Source organism: Mchenga conophoros, linkage group LG11, assembly GCF_057382185.1.
Source record: "Mchenga conophoros isolate Kocher_MC1m ecotype Shallow Benthic linkage group LG11, M_conophoros_male_GT1.1, whole genome shotgun sequence".
Taxonomy (NCBI): domain Eukaryota; kingdom Metazoa; phylum Chordata; class Actinopteri; order Cichliformes; family Cichlidae; genus Mchenga; species Mchenga conophoros.
The window spans coordinates 24,252,007-24,274,543 of record NC_140536.1 but is presented as its reverse complement, the minus strand read 5'-3'; the positions used below and the strand labels follow the sequence as shown (position 1 = coordinate 24,274,543).

General features: G+C 40.3%; 2 protein-coding genes across 3 annotated transcripts in view; both read right to left on the bottom strand.

Annotated features, from left to right (window-relative positions):
* Window positions 1-49: 49 nt before the first annotated feature.
* Window positions 50-17,326, bottom strand: abhd16a (abhydrolase domain containing 16A, phospholipase). The gene is made up of 20 exons (XM_085291666.1): window positions 17,199-17,326; window positions 14,693-14,749; window positions 14,522-14,588; window positions 12,708-12,794; window positions 12,350-12,435; window positions 12,177-12,250; window positions 11,895-12,002; window positions 11,324-11,438; window positions 11,140-11,241; window positions 10,967-11,030; window positions 10,804-10,853; window positions 10,356-10,479; window positions 9,775-9,879; window positions 9,625-9,688; window positions 9,397-9,453; window positions 3,671-3,733; window positions 3,502-3,578; window positions 1,492-1,590; window positions 1,350-1,396; window positions 50-701 (listed from the first exon to the last, which is right to left on the bottom strand). The coding sequence occupies exons 1-20, from the start codon at window positions 17,298-17,300 to the stop codon at window positions 618-620; spliced, it is 1,632 nt and encodes a 543-aa protein (XP_085147792.1). The 5' UTR covers window positions 17,301-17,326; the 3' UTR covers window positions 50-617.
* A 5-nt stretch (window positions 17,327-17,331) lies between these two features.
* Window positions 17,332-22,537, bottom strand: part of g6fl (g6f-like) — a 30,562-nt gene continuing 25,356 nt past the window's right edge. For both annotated transcript variants that reach the window (XM_085291668.1, XM_085291667.1), the window contains exons 7-11: window positions 19,101-19,223; window positions 18,818-18,891; window positions 18,557-18,583; window positions 18,129-18,175; window positions 17,332-17,837 (exon numbers count right to left, since the gene is read on the bottom strand). In XM_085291668.1, coding sequence (XP_085147794.1) covers window positions 17,816-17,837; window positions 18,129-18,175; window positions 18,557-18,583; window positions 18,818-18,891; window positions 19,101-19,223 — 293 coding nt within the window. In that variant the 3' untranslated portion in view covers window positions 17,332-17,815. The remainder of the gene's footprint in view (window positions 17,838-18,128; window positions 18,176-18,556; window positions 18,584-18,817; window positions 18,892-19,100; window positions 19,224-22,537) is intronic.

Genomic DNA, 22,537 nt, shown 5'->3' with positions numbered 1-22,537 from the left:
TAAAGTGTTGAGCAGTCGTATCAAATAATGAACAAAAGAATCAAATCCCTTGTCAAATTTTCATTCGGCATATTTAATAGAACATTTAAGAGCATCATTTTAGGATACAGCTTTGTTCAGAAAGACGGTGCCCACAGAAAGGAAATGAACCTGAATGGCTTCGGCTGCATTTTTAAAGACTTAAGTTCTTCTGGCCTGACAATATTAGGAATTTTTTAAATCCACTTACAACATATTTCTACTTACAGCTGCTTTAGAAATACAGCCAAAGAGGGGGAGACTGGAAGGAGTGAGTAATGGCTTGTGCATTTATTTAAAATGCATCTTTCTTTTCTTTTTAAAAGGAGAAACACTGAAAAGTAGAATTCATTACAAAAACTAAAATAAAACATGTTATAATTTACAGGGATTTGTCTGAGGGGGCATAAATAGTAGACCAGATACTTCTAGATGCCATCACGGCAAAACTATACGCGACAACTCGTCTTAGAAAAATCCTAGAACAAAATCACAGCAGTACATTCACGCTGTGCCAGGAACAAACTCTGACCACCGGCCATACAAGTCCTCTGTCTTTGCCCTCGTCCATCCATCAGTGGGCTTTCCCCCCCCTTTTTTTACAGTCTCCAAGGCGGGTGGAACTCGATGGCGGGGAGAGGAGTGCAGTGTGTTGCTTCGAAGTTTCGCATGTACTTTCGTGCCTTGAGAGAAAGAAAAAGACAGCAGGGATGGAGGAGGAATGTGGAATGAGAGGTGTGGGAGGGCAATGAACAAAAAGTGCAGAACTTGATTATATTAGGTTTGGTCTATCTGGCTCAGTGCCTTACAAATCTCTCCCATCTCTTAAGGGTTTACACAGGAGGTGAATAAAGCCTAATTTAGAAGGCATTACCAGGGGAGGAAAAGCATAGCATTAGCTGTAATTGATGGCACTCCTCTTGTTTGATGTTAAATGACTTCAATAAGCTGAGCGCAGTGAAATATATTACACCAGTCAACCTGAGAGCACAGGTGAGCTGGTTACTATGGCGACCAGGAAAGTGTTCCTTAGTGGTAATGCTGTCTGAATAGCTGTGATCTTTTTTTTCTTTTCTTTTTTTTTTTTTTTTTTTTTTAAAATGGGGATGCAATAGAAGGGGGGGGAAGGTAAACCGACCTAAAACGAGAAGATGGGGCTTACCGAGAAAAGGAAATGAGACGCTGAGCGTAAAAGGAGGAACTTGAATGTATTAAAATCAAACTTGGACAGATCAGATAAAGACAACAAGTGGCTGCCCTTTAAGCCACACAGGGGAATAACTGTTCTCACGGAGATGTAGCACACTGATAACAGCGGATGACTTCCTTACCAAGAATAGAGCCAGCTGCCGCCTTCCCTCTAGAGTCATATCTTCACCTGGTAACATTAACAGTGCATCAGACCGTATTAAAAACACTTTGTTTGTGGGGAGTTTATTTGCCTTTTAAATGTGAAAGCAGCCCAGGGCTTACCAACACTCCATGGAAACGAAACATCTCTGTCTGCCTGATAGGACTGCAGCACAGACACGCACCAGTCGTCGTCCACTTCATAGCCACTGTACACAGACGCTGCAGACAAAGAGCTGGTGTTATTATACAGTTAATAATACAAATTTACGAGCAAGTTGGTGTCCTAAATATAGCCAAAATTTACACTTTGAATACATTTAGGACCACATGTTTTTGGACAATTACACCAATTTTGTAGCTTGGATTGGGAGTGAAGGGCAGACTTAGCTTGAATTCAAGCTGTTTTTAAAATACATTGCATTTACTGCTAAGGAATAACAGCCACTTTAAAACGCTGTCCTCATTTCCCAACGCTCAAAAGTAAAATGACAAAGTATAATACTTTAATGAAATCCTTTACATTCAGTTAGTACCCGTCCAGATACCATAGGCATCACTAAATGCCGTATTTCCTACCTTGCTCTGCCAAGCCTATAATTGCAGCCACCTTTAGTTACTGCTTATTTATGGCTCTTTGCTGCAGTGAGTTGCATGTAAAAATTGAAAATGATGCTCTATTTGTGTTGAGATCAAATGACTGCCATCCAATTTCTTTAGATTTAACCACTCTGGTCATTATCCCTTTGCACTGCGAAGTGCTACCTGATCGGTTTAACAGCATCTGGCTGAATCTGCAGCTCTGTATACGTCCCAGTTCATGTTGCCATTTCTAGCAGTCAGCAGTCACAAAAACATCAAACATCAGTGACCTAGTTACACTGTCATAACATTCCCTCCACCATGTTTTATAGAAAACATGGTATGCTTCAAATCACGAGCAGTTTCTGTTTCTCCATAGGTTTACTCTTCCTCCCATCATTCAGACTTTTTATTTCAGGACTGTGCACATGTCCTTACTAGTTCTTGTGTGTAACCAGTGGTTTGCACCTTATTGTAAACCCTCTGTATTTACATTCACAAAGGCCCCTCTTGGTTATAGATCTTCACAATGATCTGCCTACCTCTGGTGAGTGCATTCCTTCTTTTTAAGAAAGAATCAGATTGTTTATTTGACCACTTCTAGAGTTTACATTCCCTCTGATGAGTCTGTGTTTTTGTCTAATGATGGTCTATAAACATCTCTCTGGTCTTCTCATTGAGAGTAAAACGCTACCAAATATAACTTCAGCTCCTATTGGTTTAATGGTCACTTAATAAGAAGGGCACAGGCCTCACCAGGCCATGAAACTGTAAACCACTGGTCCAATTACTTCTAAGCATCTGAAAACAGGTGATACAGTACTTTTGGTAAGCGTGCTTTTTTGATTGTTTGATTCAAAATCTCCTGTCAAGTGTGCAAACTGTTTAAATACCTAAGGGCATAACTGTAAATGTCCGAGTCCAACCACCACAAGGCTGGAAATTCCCTCTACAATAAATTCACTCGTTCTTAACGTATTTATGATTATATTGCAGAATCTGCCCAATTTTCTCCCATTTCACAACATTAATGCATCTCTCCTGGACCCAGATCAGGTTATCAATTTTCAAAACTTAATCACTTTAGTTTTTGGGCGGATCGCACCTCCAGTAAAAATTTCATGCAGGGTTGGCCATAATGTGACAAATCCATAAAGTTATCAAAAGTTTTACCCATAAAAATGAATAAAACAATAAAAACCTATTTAATTTAAATGACCTCCGAGTCAAAACAAAGGTTTTCTGCATTGTACAAATTCTGAAGGTGTAAACAGGTGCATGATCATCGTTTTTACAAACACGAGGTTGTGCGCTGTAACTCTGTACCTCGGGGTAAAATTTTCAACAAGGTCTACTGTAATATCCTGAGGCAAACGATCTGCTGTGAAGATTTTCAGCCGGAGCAACACAATCTGAATCATTTGTTGAGTAATCAGAACACAAGATCTGTCCAAGGAAACCATCACGAAGAGGAAATGTGAATTATAGTTTTTAGATGTTTAAAAGGAGGAGTCAGACTTTTACAATAACACCTTTTACTGTGCCACATACCTTCTTCTAATGGACTGGAGGCTCCGAGCCATTGTCTGACTACTCTGATCCCTTCATCTGTCATTATTTTGGGATACCTGTCCAGAAAAATGATATCGCCAGTTAAAAAGTGTATTACTCAAGTGCAAATTGACTGAACAGCGAGAACATTGAAGACTAAGAGACCAACCTGAACTGTAGCAGCTTGAGCAGGAGGTCATTGCCTCTGTTAGACATGATGTCCTCAGGACCCCTGAAATGCAAAATAAAACTCAAAGGTTAATTACTTAAAAAAAAATAAATCCAACAATAAAAAGGTTATTTTAAAACTACATGTGAAACAACAAAATATGAATAGAGTACAAAATATGAATAGAGTAAAAATGTGACGACAGCCTCTCCTCACAGCGAGGAAACATAGGCGTGGCTGGTGCTACTGACTGCAGGACAATCACAAGGAAACTGCACAGGTCACCCTGCAGGAGGCAACCTATCTCCAAACAACGATGATCCAACTCAGACTGACTGCAATCACACTCAGATTCTAAAGGTTTGCAAATAACTGCTGTCTAATTTATCTGCCTGCAGACAGAGCGCCAACAGATTGCAATCAATATGGAAAGGGTTGCGCTGTTAAACGCAACCCTTCGATGGGTCTCTTTGCAACAGGAGACTCCACTCAACTAGTTGCCAACTGGTGGTGTTCTGCTTGTACTCCTATATAAAGTAAGACTGCCAAGTGCCTTTAAGATTTTGTAGTTAAACTCACATCCTGTAGCAACTTTGTAAGAATTTGTGTTTTAAATCCATCTGAATCTGTCTTCACTCAGACTGCTGTATTATTCATATATTTAATCAAACACATTTCATCACATTACAAATTTTCACATTTAAATAATATTTCTTCACAATAAAATAAATAGAAGCAAGCAAATCCATTCACAGACACAAAACTTTCATAACCTTCACTGAAATCATGACTACAGGATGTTATTACTGGAAATAGTTTGGACTAAAAGCACAGGAACTTGTGAAAAATCCAGACAGTTATCATCATCAGATAAATACTGATTTTTAATCTGATTTTTAATGCTGTAAGTAACAAACACTGACTTTCCTTTCACGTTCCCTGTAGTGGTTACAAGGCAAACTGAACTGAAACACCCGGTGCAAGGGCTTCAAATCAAATATCGCTGCACTGAATATTTTCTGCAGAGGTGGGACCAAGTCATTGTTTTGCAAGTCTCAAGTAAGTCTCAAGTCTTTATCCTCAAGTCTCAAGTCAAGTCTCAAGTAATGTCAGGCAAGTCAGAGTCGAGTCTCAAGTCACTGGTGTAAAAGTCCGAGTCAAGTCACAAGTCTGAAACTTTGAATTTCAAGTCCTTTCGAGTCTTTAAAAAAAACAAACGAAAAAATAATGTTGCAGTTATGCTAAATGTAAATATTAGACCATGTAATTTTAAAATCTGTGTTTTTCTCAACACATACAAAATAGTGAACTTAGAAAATATACACAAATTGTGAAATTGCACCTCTTTAAAATGCAGCTCAATTAAACCTAGCTCCAAGAATAATTTTCACCGACAGTTCTGAGATACGCTGCATGTTATTCTTGGATGCGGTTGTAGGACCAGCTTTAAAATCGCATGACAAAAATATCATACACATTAAAAAAAACTGCATCACCAACGTAGCCTGGAAAACATTTGCTAGTTAGATGAAGTCAGCTATCTCATCTTAGCATATTTATATGCATATTTATAATTATACTGTTCTTGGAGTGAGTGCATACACTCATGAAGTTTAGTAACTTCCGGTCACTGCAACAAGCCCAGGTACAGTTTACCGACGGATGGGTGCAGGACCTTGAAATGCACCGTGTAGAACGAAAGACCATCGTACGTATCATAAGTTTACCAGTCTCACAAATCGTCTTCATAAATACACATTCGTTAACCGTTTATTAATAGGACCTTTGAGCTCAACGGTAATTAATTAGTAGTGGAAATAATTTCTGGTACCCATCACAGAAATGTAGCAGTGACAATAATATTGTATGCTGTAATCGCACTGGACAATTAGTGATACAAAAAACCTGTTTTATCCTGTGAATAAAAGTATGTGTTTTTGTCAATGTACCATAATAACAGAGGCGAAATGCAATATTGTGTCAGGACAATTCACTATTTATGCACAATAAATAAAGGAGCATAGCGCGACAATTTCTGTTCAGCGCCAGACTTGCTTGTAACCTATATCACCAATTATGTTAAGAAAAATGACGCATTAACTACAACAGCAGACTGACCTTTGTGTAAATGCTTGGAGCAGACTAACCTGTGAGCTGGAGTGTTCTGGGACGTTATATTTGATCTTTGAATGGCTGCAATCCAGTCGCCTCTTTGTTACTTTGGAAACATGGCTCGAACAATTTCTCTTCAACGACGTAATCCGATAACAATCGATCTCTTTACCCGTCGGCTTCCCGTGGCTGTCATGCGACCGGCTATTGCAGTTAATAATACAACAGCTTCTTGACATTTTTGTGTTTCTTTTTATCGCTGTGTGACTGATTTTAATTGAAAGCCTGCGTGCGCTAGTACCGCTTGCCACGAGTTCCCAGAATCCTTTGCGGTTCTACCCGTGAATGACGTCACATTTTCAATCTCCATATAATATGCATGTTAAATTTTATATTTGGGGTAAAATATCAAGTCTTTTCAAGTAAACTGGTTCAAGTCCAATTCAAGTCGCAAGTCATTGGTGTAAAAGTCCAAGTCAAGTCACAAGTCTGAGAACATTTTTTCAAGTCAAGTCTAAAGTCATAAAATTAATGACTCGAGTCCAAGTCATGTGACTCGAGTCCACACCTCTGATTTTCTGCAGTTTGAGTCAAAAGCTCACCTTGGCATTCATGTTCCCTGGAGAAATCTACAATACAGCTATCTCATAACTGTAATGAACCGAACCAAAGGAAGTAAGAAGTTCCGGTTACTGCTTATCCAAGAAATATGTCAATTTGTGACTGAGGGTGAACTTTCTACTTCTCTCTGTATTGTGAGAGTTTGCTTTCGTCAACTACATTATGGAAGTGCTGTGGAAATAAACAACTGTTTGCTTGGTACACAATTGTTAAAATCTTTTTTTATATTACTTACAATCTAATCCATATTAATCAACTTTCTTCTGAATGACTGTCCCTCACAACCGTGAAGCTTAAATAGGAGGGTTTAATGTGGGATCTTGTACTCACAGCCAGAGCTGTGTGCCTGAGAGTCAGCCACGTTACCAGAATCCACTGTCACTGCTATTATACAGACCTAAGAGTAGAAAAAAACCCTGAAGCTGTATTTAAAGCAGTCTGGAGCCTGAGCTTTTTATTTGTTTCTTTTAATTATTTTCTGCATGACTTTATCAACCTCTCAAATCGTTGAGGAGGAATTTTGGCCCACTCTTCTTTACAGCTTTGCTTCAGTTCATTGAAGTTTGTGGGTGTTTGTTTGTCCACAGCTCTTTTAACGTTTTTGCCACAGCGTTTCAATCAGATTGAGATCTGGACTTTGGACAATTGCAGCACCTTGATTATTTTCTTTTTCAACCATCCTTCTGTAGATTTGCTGCTGTGCTTTAGATCAAACCCAATTTCAGCCATGTTTAGCTGAAGAACAGATGGCCTCACATTTGACTCTTGAATACTTTGGAAAACAGAGGAGTTACAACTCAATGACTGCAAGGCAAAATGGTTCTGTGTCTGCAAAACAAGACCAAAGCAGCCCCTTCACCCCTGTGCTTGGCAGTTAGTATGAGGTGTTTGTGCTAATATGCCGTGTTTGGTTTACACCAATCTCCACTTTGGTCTCATCTGTCTAAAGGACATTGTTCCAGAAGTCTTGTTGTTTGTTCAGATGCAACTTTGCAGGTATCTGGGAGGTTTTCTCCCGGCAAACCTTTCCAAACAAGCCACACTTGTTCAATCTTCTTCTAATTGTACTCAACTTTGCAGGCTTCAGCAAGTTAAATGTTACAAGTCCGAGCTGTAGTATCTCTGTAGGTTTCTTGTAGTGTCCCTGAGCATAGAGCATGCCCAGGATGACTCTGGGATGAATATTTATGTTCACTATGTTAATGCCCACCTCTGTAGCAAATTCTATGGATGAAGTAAGGGTATACTATGGGTGATAATTCAGTGTACTTAATAATTATATATTATAGATACTTGTGTGTGTCAGTGTGTCCAGGTCACCAACTATCTGACACGTCTGACACAGTGGTCAGCAGCACAGGAGCACCACAGGGAACTGTGCTGTCCCCTCTTCTCTTCACCCTGTAGACCTCTGACTTCTGCTACAACTCTGAATTATGCCATATTCAGAAGTTTGCAGACGACACAGCCATCATGGGGTGTATCTGGGATGATCAGGAAGAGGAGTACAGAAGTCTGGTGAGGAACTTTGTCGCATGGAGTCACACAAACCACCTGCAACTCAACACCTCAAAGACTAAGGAACTGGTTGTGGACTTCGGGAGGTCCAGAGAAGGTCCACTGCCAGTTCAGATAGAGGGGGAGGAGGTGGAGGTGGTCAACAAGTACAAGTACCTCGGGCTGTGGGTGGACAATAAACTGGACTGGTCATGCAACACAGAGCACCTGTATAAAAAAGCCCAAAGCCGACTGTACTTCCTCAGGAGGCTGAGGTCTTTTAACATCTGCAGGAAGCTCCTGAGGATGTTTTACCAGTCAGTGGTTGCTGGAGTACTTTTCTATGCTGTGGTGTGCTGGGGGAGCAGCACAGCAAAGAGGGACTCATCCAGGCTGGAGAAACTGATTAGGAGGGCTAGCTCTGTGGTCGGCATGAAGCTGGACACTCTGGTGACAGTGGCAGAGAAAAGGACACTAAAGAAACTGATGGACATTATGGACAATGCTGGGCATCCTCTGCACACGGCCATTAACAACCAGAAGAGTCTGTTCAGTGACAGGTTGCTTCTCCCCAAGACAAGAACTAACAGACTTAAAAACTCCTTTGTCCCACACGCCATCAGACTGTTTAACTCCTCTCTGGAGGGGAGAGGGAGGGGAAACAGGAGGACAAAGGAGGGGGGAACAACTAAGCTGTAGTGCCTCTGCACCTCACTGTACAATACCTTGTGCAATACTTTTTGTAAATAGTCAACAGTGCAATAGACTCAGTACTTGAAATGTGCAATTCACTTGTATTTTTATTTTTTATTCCTATTTATTCTATTTATCCCCTTTGTATATTTTATTTATATTTGTCTCTGTATTTATATATATATGTGTGTGTGTGTGTGTGTGTGTGTGTGTATATATATATAACAGTTCTGTAACTGTAACTTCGGTCGTTGCTGTGCTTTTTTTGGAAGTCGAATTTCCCAGAGGAACCCACCCGAGGGATTAATAAAGTTCTATCTTATCTTATCTTATCTTATCTTCCCAGGTTTTGGGAAACTGATATGGGGTAACTAGACATGCCCCATCTCCTTCATCTTTGAGCATTTTTAATTTGAGATGTCATTTAGCGCTTTCTTTCTCCTTCTCTAAATCCAGCTTCCCCTAAAAAAGTCCCCGCTTAGGAAAGTCCACACCGGAAATGTTTTATTTGTCACGCATTGGTGGTTGATGCAATTACCAGATATTCCAAGCTCTGGTTACCTAGGTAACCGTATCTCATGTCAACCAACAATACCCTTCATTCTCATTGATAGTTGCTTTAATTGCTCACCCCAGTGGTGAGAAAACCTGCCCACTTCATGTCACCAGCAATCACTGAACTTTCTGTGGTCTGACTGCATCATGTGTGGACATTTCTGCAGTGGGCTGGGCAGTAAAAAGCAAACCTGCCATGCTGAGCCATTTGAAGGACTTTATAAGTTCCATGACATGTGTGGACTTACGTTGTGGTGATGATCTCATCTCTGGTTCTCCTGATCAGCAGGACTGGTCCCTGGTATCTGCACAAAGAGTTGCATGCGCTTGTGTTAATCATCAACCACACAACTGTGAGCAATCCACTAAAAAAAATGTAGTTTTGCTATTGTTAGCGGCTGTATTACATAACATTCAGTGATTCAGAGTTTGACTTTTCATGATTAGTGTCACTGCAATCAGACTGTCCCACTCACTTAAGAACCTGCGCAGCGTTGTTGAGGTTCATGTATTGCCTAACTGTGTGTTGTACTAACGGCCCTGAAAGAGACCAAATACACTCAAGTTACTGACTTCTACAAAAAGTTGCTACATAGAGTTTGAGATCTTTAACATCTAGGACTCACTCCAGCTGTCAGGCATGACCTTGAGGGCCAGAGGCAGGAGGTCATCAAAGGAGGCATCCAACACTAATGATTGGATCTCTGGATATGACATCACTGCCCAGCTGGCTAAAAAGAGAAATAAAGAGACAGAGGAACAAAAAAAAAAAAAAAAAAAAAAAAAAAAAAAAAAAGAAGAAAACACAGATAAGGGATAAACATAAGCCCGAGGAGGGACTACATACCATAATTCACACTTAACATTAAAGTGCTGATCATGTACTGTACTTCAGCTGAATACCCAAAAGCTAAAGAGAGTGCCGCGCACACACAAAGCCTCAGGATAAGGTTGACTAATCTTAATTTTAGCGATTTATTCCAGCCATGCTCTGACGAGGGCCATGAGGCTGAAACATTAGCATGTTTGTTGACATGGTCAGAATAAACAGGTGAAATTAAGATTACTCTACAGTATCCTGAAGCTCTGTGTGGGTGCTACATTTTTACCTCTGGGTATTCAAGGTTAGAATTAAAAAAAATTTTTAGCACAAAAAACTGGAAAAAAAATAAAAAAATTAGCATGTGTTGTTCTTGTCTTTGAGAACCTGTGAATCCTCCAATAGACCAGGCATATATAACAATGTCGCTGAGGCTGAATCCCAGTTTGTGTACTGCAAACTGGATCACCACATCCATGGCGTTGGCCTCATTCTGGGGAAACGGCACTCCCTGAAAGGAAAATACAGGTTTAAAAAAAAAAAAAAACCCGCCCATCATGCATGACTAAATTAACAGGCTCAACCTACACATAAACAATGACACTTTAAGTAACCTCCCAAATGATTTTATCTTTAATGGGAGTGTACACGTTCCTCTTGAACAATACTCCCTGGCTACAACTAGAATTTCCACATACTGGTATTTTCCACTGAGCTGTTTATTTGTTCTAACTCAAGCACACAGCAGTTCAGTATGCAGCACATACATTGTAGACCTATTTTATGATAAAAAAAAACAAAAAAAAAAACAAAAAAATCTACCAACACTGCTTACCGTGCTGCCTCCAAAGCCAGGGTGATTCCAGCCCAGTACAGAGTAGCCACCTACAGTGTACATCAGCACAATACTGAACTATAACTGCGACAATTTCCCACTGCACGAAATTTAAATGTCACTACAAAATATTTCAGCTCTTGGAAAGTAAAGCATTCCTTACCCTCCAGCGGCGTATTCATGCAGCCCACCTCATAAAAGCCTGCGTTCCCCTCACAGCAGATGACCTGTGGCAGAATTAGAGAACCAGCTGTAACGTGACCAACGCGACAGAAATGATGTCGGACCCTGGAACAAGCCCAAGGCATAAAATAACAAATCACTGCAGACATTTACCAGAGTCTGGCCATTCTGTCCCCCATCTCTCCTTCGATCCACAAACATTGTGTCAATCTCATTACCGTCACAGGCCACCAGCTTGTTTCTTTGGCCGTCAAACTGTGACAAAGTGGGACAAAAATGATTGAGTGTGCGCATTTATTATACTCTATATGAGAAACCAAATATGCTTCTTTCCCACCTCTTCTATTAATTTAGCCTGACCCTGCTGCAGCATTGGTCTCATGGCTTTCTGCAGTAAACCCACAGAACCGGGGTACAGCATCCTCCTCCCAAACGTGTGGGCAATGACAAAACTGCAGACAAAGACAGATAATGACACTGTGGCATAACTGCTAACAGGCTAAAAAATATTTTCAGAAAGAAAAAAAAAAAAAAAAAAGGGTTGAAGGGGATGGAATAGGATGCCTAAGGTTAAGAGTTTGTGCTCCATTGGTGCTCCATTGGTGCGTTGCAATTAACAAATCATTGATCAGTGTTACCCCTTTTCCACAGATGTGGTGTTGGGTCCAGGCATTTTCACCACAAAAGATATTATTTTTTATGGAAGAGTCTTCCACACAAAATTCATCAATTACTGCCAGAGGCTGCACCCGATGTGCCCATGGAAATTACCCAAATTTCCACTTGCTGTGATATTAACAATCCATTCTTAAACATGCAGAAATGGATCTCAACAGGCAAGCCTGCATCAGTACCAGCACAGACACCATGTAGGTGGAAAAGAGATGTAACACAAACTCTGCATTTACCTGATGATGTGGCATGGTAAAGTACGGACAGAGTGGAGGACACTGTCTGCTGCTCCTCTTAATCTGGGCTCTGGCCTCAGCAGAGAAACGCCAGCCTTGGACAGCTTTCTGTCAGACAGGTAGTCAAAGGCTTACAATGAATCAAGTGAGCCACAAAGCACTTGACATTCAGTGGCTGTATTCATCCAGTGTACTACCCAGTGCTTTGAATTCATATATTTAAAATAAGCAGAGAAGAGAAAAGCAGCGACCTCAGGTTCACTACAGATTAAACAAACTTACGGACTGCTGACTTCAGTCCAGCTGAAATCCAAAGGCCAATGTGAGAAGTCAAAGTCATAGCATCTCAGTTTTTTCTGGAAGGAAAGCAGAAAATATGTCTTAGTCATTTATCTCTCTTAATTCTCAAAACAGTATTAATGTTGAGCTTCTGAGTTCAGCTGCTATGATCTCACCTTGCTTGCTGGGGTGTGATTCTTCTTGGTTTCCTCAAGAATTGTGATAAACTGAACATAATCAGTGTTCCTAAATCTCCCCCACCCTTTGGCGATAAATGAAAAGAGCAAAGGGAGGCAGGGGGAAAGCAAAGACAGATGGAGTTATAGCAAAGTCCATGTGAGACACAAAACACATTTCACTGCAAATCCTCAAGGGTACGTTTAGTATGCCTCGTGGGTGTAGACCTTGTTCAACTGTCTCAATGGTAATAAAATCTTATTGGCATGCAGCATACACAGCATTGGTTTTGATCTCGAAAGATGAATGAACTGAATTACTCATCGTCTCCCAGAGAGTTCAAATCAGCAGCCTCACCTCTAAGACAGGCCACTCCAAGAAGACACACAAGAACAGTTCCCACATACTGACTCACAGGAACCAGTTTACTGCTACAGATGAAGCCTAAAGACAGACAAAGTAACAGTGATGCAAACACCATCATAGTGTACCCCTTCATCTGTCTGCCAGACTCGAGGCTCATTAACAAGCACTGATAAAAAGATTCACAAGCTGACAGCTACCCTACAACCATGTGCATAAATCAATACCATAAGCACTTTACACTAAGGAGTAACACACAACCTCAAGCAATTACTTTCTTGATGCAGTCTTACTGGGTGTTTCAGTTGATTAGCTTTATATTATTCCCACATGCATGTGAACAGCAGTTCCTAAGTACATCTCCTAATGGTAGTTTTCCCCCCTTTCTCAGCAGAAAGAGAAATATGGCCACATGTGTCTAAGTGGAAATTATGATGATGATTATTTGAAACCATTCTAAGCAAATTAATGAAAAAATAGCAGTGAGAAGGAGGTAATATTCTGTAGTAAAACCTAAAAGAAAATATCAAGTGAATAAAAAAAACAAATCTTAAATTACAAGTAAAAACTTGAATATTCTTTGAGATACACATGAACCCATAAATGCATCTGAAAAAACCCTAAAAATCTGAAATTAACGCCTTTTTGTTAATTTTTTGTGACCACATTTCTTCATTTTGCAGGGTCGGATATCATAGATGGTAAACACTGTTATTGCATCTAATCAGGGAAAGCTTTAGAAAAATCATTAATCTTATGATTTGAGGACAGAAGGGTAAAATCAATATATTAACTTTAGTTAATATTTATTTTATTTCTCCGTGCACTCTCAGTGCTCCAGTTTATTTTTTTAATATGACTCTCTCAGGTTATGCACCTGTTTTGAAGCCTCGCATTTCTTTAAGAGAATAATTAGAATGTTCACATTTTGTACTCATAACCACTTCTCATAATATCTATAATGTCTTTACACTAGATTAATTACCATGTATTCTACCTTCAGTCACAGTTTCAAATTATAAATAACCCCAAAATGGTCCTAAAGCTTTTGAAAACGACATTCACTAAACCCATGAAGCTCACATTTTAGAAGTACAAAGAATGAGAAAATGGCTTCAGTGCTTCTTTTTTAATTTGCCATTTTTCACTGAGAGTACAAAGGAACAGAACTGGACAAAGAGACTGGTATAATTATATGAATCTATTTAAAAAAAACAAACACGTAATGTAGAAAAAACCAGAACAATGAAAAATTCCCACATTAAATAATCAAAGTGATGCTCAAAGCTATTTTTACTGTGCATCAAACAAAAACTACTTGCTTCACTTTTTTTCAGAGCCAGCAAAATAACATCATTATTATTATTATTATTATTATTATTATTATTATTATTATTATTATTATCATCATCATCATCATCACAATGTATTATAATATATTCACTAAATTATCATCTGACTCATTTTTAACTGCAACTTGTTGGAGCATCAACATATCTGGCACAAATAACAATTATTATCAATTCATTTAGCAATTATTTACTCCAATCTATAGATTAACTCAGGTCTTTTAAACATCAAACAATAGTGAAAATGTCTATTAAACATTCCCACACCCCGAGGCAGTGGCTTCAAATGCCTGAAATAATTTCAAATTTACAAAAATAACCTTCCCACTGGACACTTCCTCCATTAATCACTTATAAAAAATGGCTGCTGACTAAATTCCAGTTAACCAGATAATCAACACACTGACTAACATTTCTAATAATTTCAGCTGTAGTCACACAATTCATGAATCAGCCTACCTTTCCTGTAAAGATAGCAAAGAAGAAGAGGAGAGCTGTAGTAGGACAGAGACCATAGTGCTGAAGCCTGGAGGAAGAAATCATAAACAAATCACTAATCATTAATTTAATCTACTTCTGTTTAACTCCACCTACTTCTTTCTATACAGTTCATTACGATATAATACTGACCCAGCCAAGAATGCTGTCAGTGTGTCTTTCCAGACCCCTAGGTTGGTAGTTCCATCCCTGGCAAAAGAGAAGGAAATACTGATCATATCATGCATCAATAGTTTCCCTGATGTTACGTAAAATCAAGTTATTAATAGAAAGAGAAAGGTTCTGAGTTATGCGTGTTCACTCTGTACACCTAAAATTTCTATTACAGCTCTGAATCATGCTGCCTGCAGAGGCTTTCTGATGACTTGGTGGTGGTGGTTGGGGAACTGGTGGATAACTTTATGAAGTGGTGTAGCAGGAATCAACTGCTACTAAATGTAAACAAGACTGAGAAGGTAATGGTCAAATTTGAACATTAACATTACGCACAAATACCTGCTGAGCACTTAATGACCTTCTTCACAGCACACAGAAACTGCAGGCAGCATCTTTGTTATTCATCTACCTTTCTTATTATAGCTGTTTGCAAAGCTGCTGATTGCTTTTTAAAGTTTGAATGCAAAGGCTAAATGTAGGCAGAAATATATGGAACCAGGATCATCTGTGGAAGCTCAGCTCAGTCAATGTATGCAACTAGAGATCTTCAAGCAGTCTGTGGTCTACTGGTGAAGAGATGCCAACAGGATCAATAAAGTCATTCACAAGGCTGCAACAATCATTAGGAAAAAGCTGAACACATTTCAGACAGTGAGATGAAGGTGGTCAATGAACAGATTTCTCCCCATAAAAGACAAAACATCCTATTCTGTCTATTATTCATTACACACAGAGTATGGAAACCGAGTGCTGGTTCCAAATTGTCCAGCCCTCAGGAATCGTATCAATAACAACATGTTTTTCTGACAGTTGGAAAACAGTGACATCACATTTATGTCACTGTGGACCTTCTGCACATCTTAATCTGCACATCTCTCATTTTACTCAATTTACAGATCATAGACTCAAAGATAAAATTGATCTGGAATCAAAAAGCTAATCAACTGCTTTAGTCTGACTTAAAGGCAAAATTGATAATAGCATTAGTATCAATCTGCATTCACATTTCCAACACACTCATTCGCCTCTGCTGACAGGAAGCATTAGCTCTATAGAACTGCACACTTGTGTGACAGGTGAACACAAAGTTGTACTCATGAACGTAAACATCTGTACATATTCATACTGGATATATTATTCACTGCTTTGTTTTTGCACATCTGTTCCTATTGATCTTTTCCCTCTCCCTTTCAATCATCACCACATATAGTAACATGGCCACTTTATTAGGTGCAACTGCAGGTAGAACTATTTAGGCATGTAAACAAAGTGAAGACCATCTGCTGAATTTGAATCTTGTTCACATCTTGAATCTTGACACACATGGCCTACAGCTGCTTTAGACCACACCACGTGCCACTCTTATCAGCTAAGAATAGAAAAGGAGGCTAGAAATTGCACCGGCTCGAGTGTGCGGGATATTTTCTTGGTATACTTTGGGCGACTAACTAAGCTTTATTTAAAAACCACAGCCTACCCCAATATTGATGCTGACCATGTCAATCCCTTTATGGCCACTGTGTACCCTTCTTCCGATAGCTGCTTCCAGCAGTCACCATATCACAGAACTCAGACCTTATCAGTTTGGTTTCTTAAATATGGCAATGAGCTCACTGCACTCAAACGACCTACCTACCCGCTCAACCAAAACCTTTGAGATGTGGTGAAATGGGATTCACATAATGCATGTAAGGCTGACAAACTTGCAGCAACTGCGTGAAGCTGTCATAACAGTACGAACCAAAATCCTTGAGGAATGTTTCCAGCACCTTGTGGAATCTGTACCACGAAGAACTAAAGCGAAACAGGGCCCAACCCGATACTAGCAAGGTGTACCTAATAAAGTGTGTAAGTCTATGTAGAAGTGTATGTATTCGATGCTGAGCGTCGAATTCTTTAGATCTCCAGCTCTCATTTAATTTCTAGGGATACTTTTAATTAATTCTTTTGTGGTTGCGGTGTCATTTCCTTCGCATCACTTATTCGATCTATCGTTAATTTCATGCAAGTTAGCAAACGTTAGCTTAGCTGTTAGCATTATAATTTGAAGACAGAATGTATTCTACAATTCTGTCTTCCCAAATGCTTTTTACAGTTTTTATGCCTTTAAATTGTCCCTGTTTGAGTTTAATATATTTATTCAATTTATTTGTTTCTGTTTCGTTCCTCCTGGGTTCTCCTCGGCTCCTGGCTAGCGTTAGCAGAAGCGGTTTGACATCATCGAAGATAGATTGAATTTAAATGACCGCTCCTTAGACGACGAGACGAAACAAAACACAACGAGACCAAGGAAAGCGTGTCGTTGCGTTCTTGTCTTTTCATTCATTTCTAAAATGTCATTGCAATGCAGGGTTTCAATAACAAACACCTGACACTTCCGGGCCGCAGCTGCAGCTAAATGGAAGCGAAAGGATTAATTATTGCTCAATCTTTCGCACTCAGCTGCTTTAAAAATCATGCAAAATACTGTACACATCCGTACCCTCCTTCCCGATCTCCCGTCAGGTCGAGACTGGTCCGGGGAACGATGAATTCGTTGAAGATGAGGCCCTAAAACACAGCGAAGCCACATCCAGACGGCCATTCTTCCACTACGAGAACTACGGAAGCCCGTACCCACCAAAACCTCAAACGCGAAACGCTCTTAAGAATATCTTGTTTAGAAATTAAAGCAAGAATTACACCCAAAGTCTTTATTTAAAAGTTTAGTATACATATAAATTAGAATAAAATTATTGGTACATATATTATTTGCAGAAGATTATAAAATTGGAAAACAGCAAATATGACTGACAGCAAGGAAACTCATGAAAAGATCATTTGACATACAGAAGTAGGGTACTGTATCAACTGCTATACATGGGTGACAGGTTTTGAAGCATTTTAAGTAAAGAATGCTTTAACTTTACTACTTGACAATAGCTTAGAATAGAGTAAAAACATTTAAACAATTGTGTGGCATGTCCCTAAAGCACTGAAGTTTTTCTTTAAATCCAAACTGTGACATTTGGCTGTTACTTGTGTTTAAAAAGGCCTTCTGCAGCAGCTGGGAGCTGAGCGGATGTGACAGCTGGATACGGGGGAGATGTGGGTAGGTGATCAGCTTTGACACTGCTCGTATCTGAAAACAGAATGCAAAGACACACTCACAAACACACACACACAAATCTCCAGTGCCCCAGTCTCTTTTATTCTTCCTTAAACACAAACACAGACAGCCCACGCAACAACAGCACACGGGTGAAGGAGTGCTGCCTGTCAGCGCGTGGCGTGATATTATGCCACAGTGTCAGAGTGATTTTCAGGCTGGGGTGATTGGTGAGTGTGAGAAGAATGTGAAGGGCACATGAGTGGCAGTGCAAACACACAACATACAAAAGCACACACAGGTGATGCAACTGTGTTTGCTTACCGCTCCAGTTCTTTATAGACATCATCCTCTCCTCTTGGCTTCAAATCCTGACATAAAGAAGAAAGGGGAAACGGGAAAGAGAGAGAGAGAGAGTGAGTGAGAGTGAGAAGGAGTGGGACAGAGAGGAGAAGGATAAAGAGATGTACTCAGGCCAGATTTATGTCCCTCTGGTGTGTAATGAGATTGATTTGTTAATACCACTAATGTAAGGGTGACAGTTGATAGGCAATGTTTTTATCTGAGTGAAGGCTGATAGATTAGAGGAGAAGACTGGAAGTGAGAAGGAAGACGTATCTGCTGACAGCTTAGGGAGGGTGCAATAGAGAGAATGAGACTTTGTATGCACTAGTGAAGATGTGTGTCACAGTTACTTGCACAGAGACATGCATGCACAGTGCCTGCATGTGTGTGAGTGCATAATAACTCACCATGTAGACTGGACCCTGGGGAGGGGCCTGTTGGGAGGGGAAAAAACTGGTTTAATGAACATCAAGTGACAGAGAGGGAGGGACACTTGAAGTCGGAGGAAAACAGAAGCAGACGAGGGAAGAAAAAGTGCACTATAGAAAGAAGACGGTAAAGGGGGGGAGGGGAGGGGAGGGGGAGGGAAGCAAATACCAGAGGGGCGATGGAGAAGCGGGGAAGATGAGGGCAAAAATCATCAGGAGGTATTTAGTTGAATTCATCACCTGTCTAATATCTTCAGGATTCTCATAGATGTTCTCTGCTTCACCCGAGTGGACAGACAGAGACTGCTCGATACCTGAGTACAAAAAGACAGTTACTAGTGTACACACACGCAAACACACTCGGCTGCACAGGGATGGAGGAGCTGGGAGTGGGGTGGGGGGCAGATTCATTACAACAACCCCAGAGGATGTCACGGCCCAGATCACTCAGTGGAAGCCAACAGGGGCCAAAGATGGACGGAACACGGAAAGCTGTCAAAAAAGAAAACGCCAGAAGACTCACCGCGATCAGAAATGTGTCTCTGTCTCCATAGCAACACACCGACAGCTGCGGCAACCAGGGGCACCAGGAGTAATAAAGCAGTGAGAGAAGGGCGCGGGGAGGAGGTGGTGTCATCGACACTCTCTACAAAAGGAAAAAGTGAGAGAAAGAGAAAAGAGAGAGAGAAGCATGATTTTTTCCAAGAACGGTGCTAATATAAAACTCAGAGAGCGGTGATGGTGTGCGGTTGAATGACATTAAGGCTGTCCAGGAACTTATTGCTGTTTGCTCTCCAGTTTGTTCTAGTCGAGCAGGGGGGGGGGGGGGGGGGGGGGGGAACCTTTTTTTCTTAACACTTGGAGCTATATTTTAGGACATTTTGCACTTCCAATTTCCTGAACATGTTACATGGATTTGCATCATACTGCTGTCAGTCAAGGACAAAGGGTGCAGTGAAATAAGGCGAGGAAATCGAGACTCTAACAGACAGAATGAATAGTCTGTAGAGCAGCTTCGAAGACATCGATCTGACAGACCCTCCGTCTGGACAGTAAAGGCTGTCAATTTGAAGCGTGGATGAGAAGACGGAAAGCAGCAGTATCAAGGAGACCAGATACTCTCTGATCATTACAACAAACAACAAAAACTCAGCAAAATGCCACTTCCACACAAAGCTGTTTATGCAAAAACAAAACCCTAATTATTCCATTTCTCATTTTCTAAATATGATGTAGGTAAAGTCTGGAGATGCTTTTCTTTGCACTCCGTTGACATCTGATCCCAGCGACAAAAAGCTTCTAGGCAAACTGACAAACAATGGGGGATTGCAGTCCTTCAGCCAATCCTGGCCGATGCAGTATTTAAAAACAGGTGGTTTAAAAGCGTAGGCATGATTATCACAAACATTACATAAGCACAACATTAGCTCACTGTTGTACAAGTCAAATTTTGTGGGAAGAGCACATGCGTGCGATCAAACTTGTAAGGATTGTTTGCATAATGACGGTGACATCAGTCTTGCAAAACACAGCCACCGGGCAACATGGGAAGCAGCAGGGTGGCGCCTGTTTCCACAGAGATTGTGTAAATTAGTGCACCTGAACAAGCGCACCGTTGTCTGTCTGCTCAACTGTAGACAGAGCACAAAACGGTAAGATCTAACAAACGTCTTTGGGTTACACAAGAGAAGCCTCATTCACTCTCAATCACTGCAAAGACTGATTATGTAATTACATAATTAGCAGAATTTATGATTAACTCCTTCATTTAAGATTCTCCAAAGGACAGAAAAAAGGTGAAAAGTAAAGTTCACTTTCACCAACTTTTCACAAATTTTGTTTGAAAGGGGATTGGCCCTTGGGCTTCACCTTAGCCCCGGTGTCTCAGCTTTTAGCCAGCTTCAAAATAATCAATCATTATGTGCTGTGTGAGGTGTAATTGATTGGTGAGTGAGTGTAGAGGTTGCTAATGGAATATTGTAGTGAGAGCTGACCCCAAGACTGACCTGCTCTGTTCTCCATGCCAGCTTTAACGCATGAATTATGGTAATTGAGCACAGTGAAGTGAGGCGTAACTGCCCCTAGATTCTCGTGACCACTTGTCCTCTTCTTTCTTTCTTTCTTTCTTTCTTTCTTTCTTTCTTTCTTTCTTTCTTTCTTTCTTTCTTTCTTTCTTTCTTTCTTTCTTTCACCTTCCTCTATATCTTTACTATTTCTTTCCCCCATTGCCACTTCTTTACCTCATCTATTTAATCTCAAATGAGGTAGGGAGTGATTTATATTATTGCAATTGTAGGGAGGAGTGCCTGAAGAACTGCTTGAATGCTTTGCAAACGATGGACAAACTGAAGATAGAAAATGACTGCAGAAAATCCCTGACATTTGAAGTATGTTGTGTGCTCCTCAGCACAATAATTGGTTCAATTCTGCATTCTTTGAACTCTGCCACCGGTGAAAGAATTTTGACAGTGCATTGTTATTTTACCTCCTACACCATGCACTCTGCTTGGCTTACATTTCAGTTAATATCCTAAAATTATAAATATAAATATGGGTTGTTTGGTGCACTAAAAACTTGCTTCACTTACTTCCTGCTCAAAGCACAAAAATGATGCTACCCGAGATGTCTTCCAGAGAAAAAAAAAACAGTTCAGAAACCTTGAACTGTCACTACTTATTGTCACATTATCCATTATTAACCATGATTTGATTTTTTGTGCTATCTTGCACTATTGCTGTGTTTGTGCAGTCTGCCACTTTTCAACAGAAAAAAAATGTAGGTCATCCAACACTCACATTATTTGAATTTTCACTCTGTTCAGTCTAAATTCCCTGTGACATGCTGGAAAAATGCAACGCTTGTCATATTTATTCTACACACAGTTGCAAGAAATAGTTTGAATTCCCAGAATTTATGAGGCGATTACTCATAAAATGTGGTCTTATCTTTATCTAAGTCACAATTATAGACAAATCTGATTAAAAATAATAACAAACACAGAGCTACCAGCTAGAGTGCAGGCTGAAAGTTGTTACACTCTTGAATTTATTAACTTGCTGAACCCCCTTTAACAACAACAATCTCCAGTGGATTTTTTTCCTGTGGCTGCTTCTGAGACTTGCGCATCTTTGAGACGCTCTTGTTTCAGTTCATCAGTATTTCAGGGACATCTTGATTGAACAGCCCCCTTCGGGTCAAACCACAACATCTCAGTTGGGTCGAGGTCAGAACTCAGAATTGGTGTGATGTTTGCAGGACGCCCACTCCGAGGGAGAGCAGCTACAGTCCTGATTTTCCTCCACTTGCAGACAGTTTTTCTTGTAAACTCATGAACACCCATGTCTTGAGAGAAATGCTTTTGGAGCCCTTTCTAGCAATATGCACTTCTATGATGCCATCATCATGTGAGAGTTGCTTCAAGCCAGTCTCTCTTGAGAAGAGCAGACTTTGCCAGTAACCTGACTTTGTGTGCATGTATTTAGTAAGAAGAGGCACATCTCCAGCCCACACTTCCAGTCTAACCTGAGCACAGAAGCACCCTAACTTCTCTCAGCCTAGACTTTAAATATTTACTCCGTGTGCTCAATCTGTGCATAAAAAGTGCAACTTCTAGCTACATATTGAGTCAGATTGTGTTTGACTATAAGCATGACTTAGCTTATCATCAGAATATCCAAAAAGTCCAAAAACTTTCTCTTACAACTGTATATGTATCTCAACCTGACCACTCCAATCAGACAAAATCTTGCTGCCTCATCTCTTCTCCTACTCGCCATTCACCCTCCAACGCTCGTTCTTTCCTGTGCATTATTCTTATAGCTTTACCATCACCATGCATCACGATGAGCTCTGGGGGCCTTCAACCCAAGTGATGTATTGGGTTATGGGGAGTGAACTCATCTCTGCTAAGGGATTCATTCAACTGTCACATCCTCCTGTGTTCCTCCACAGCCACCAAT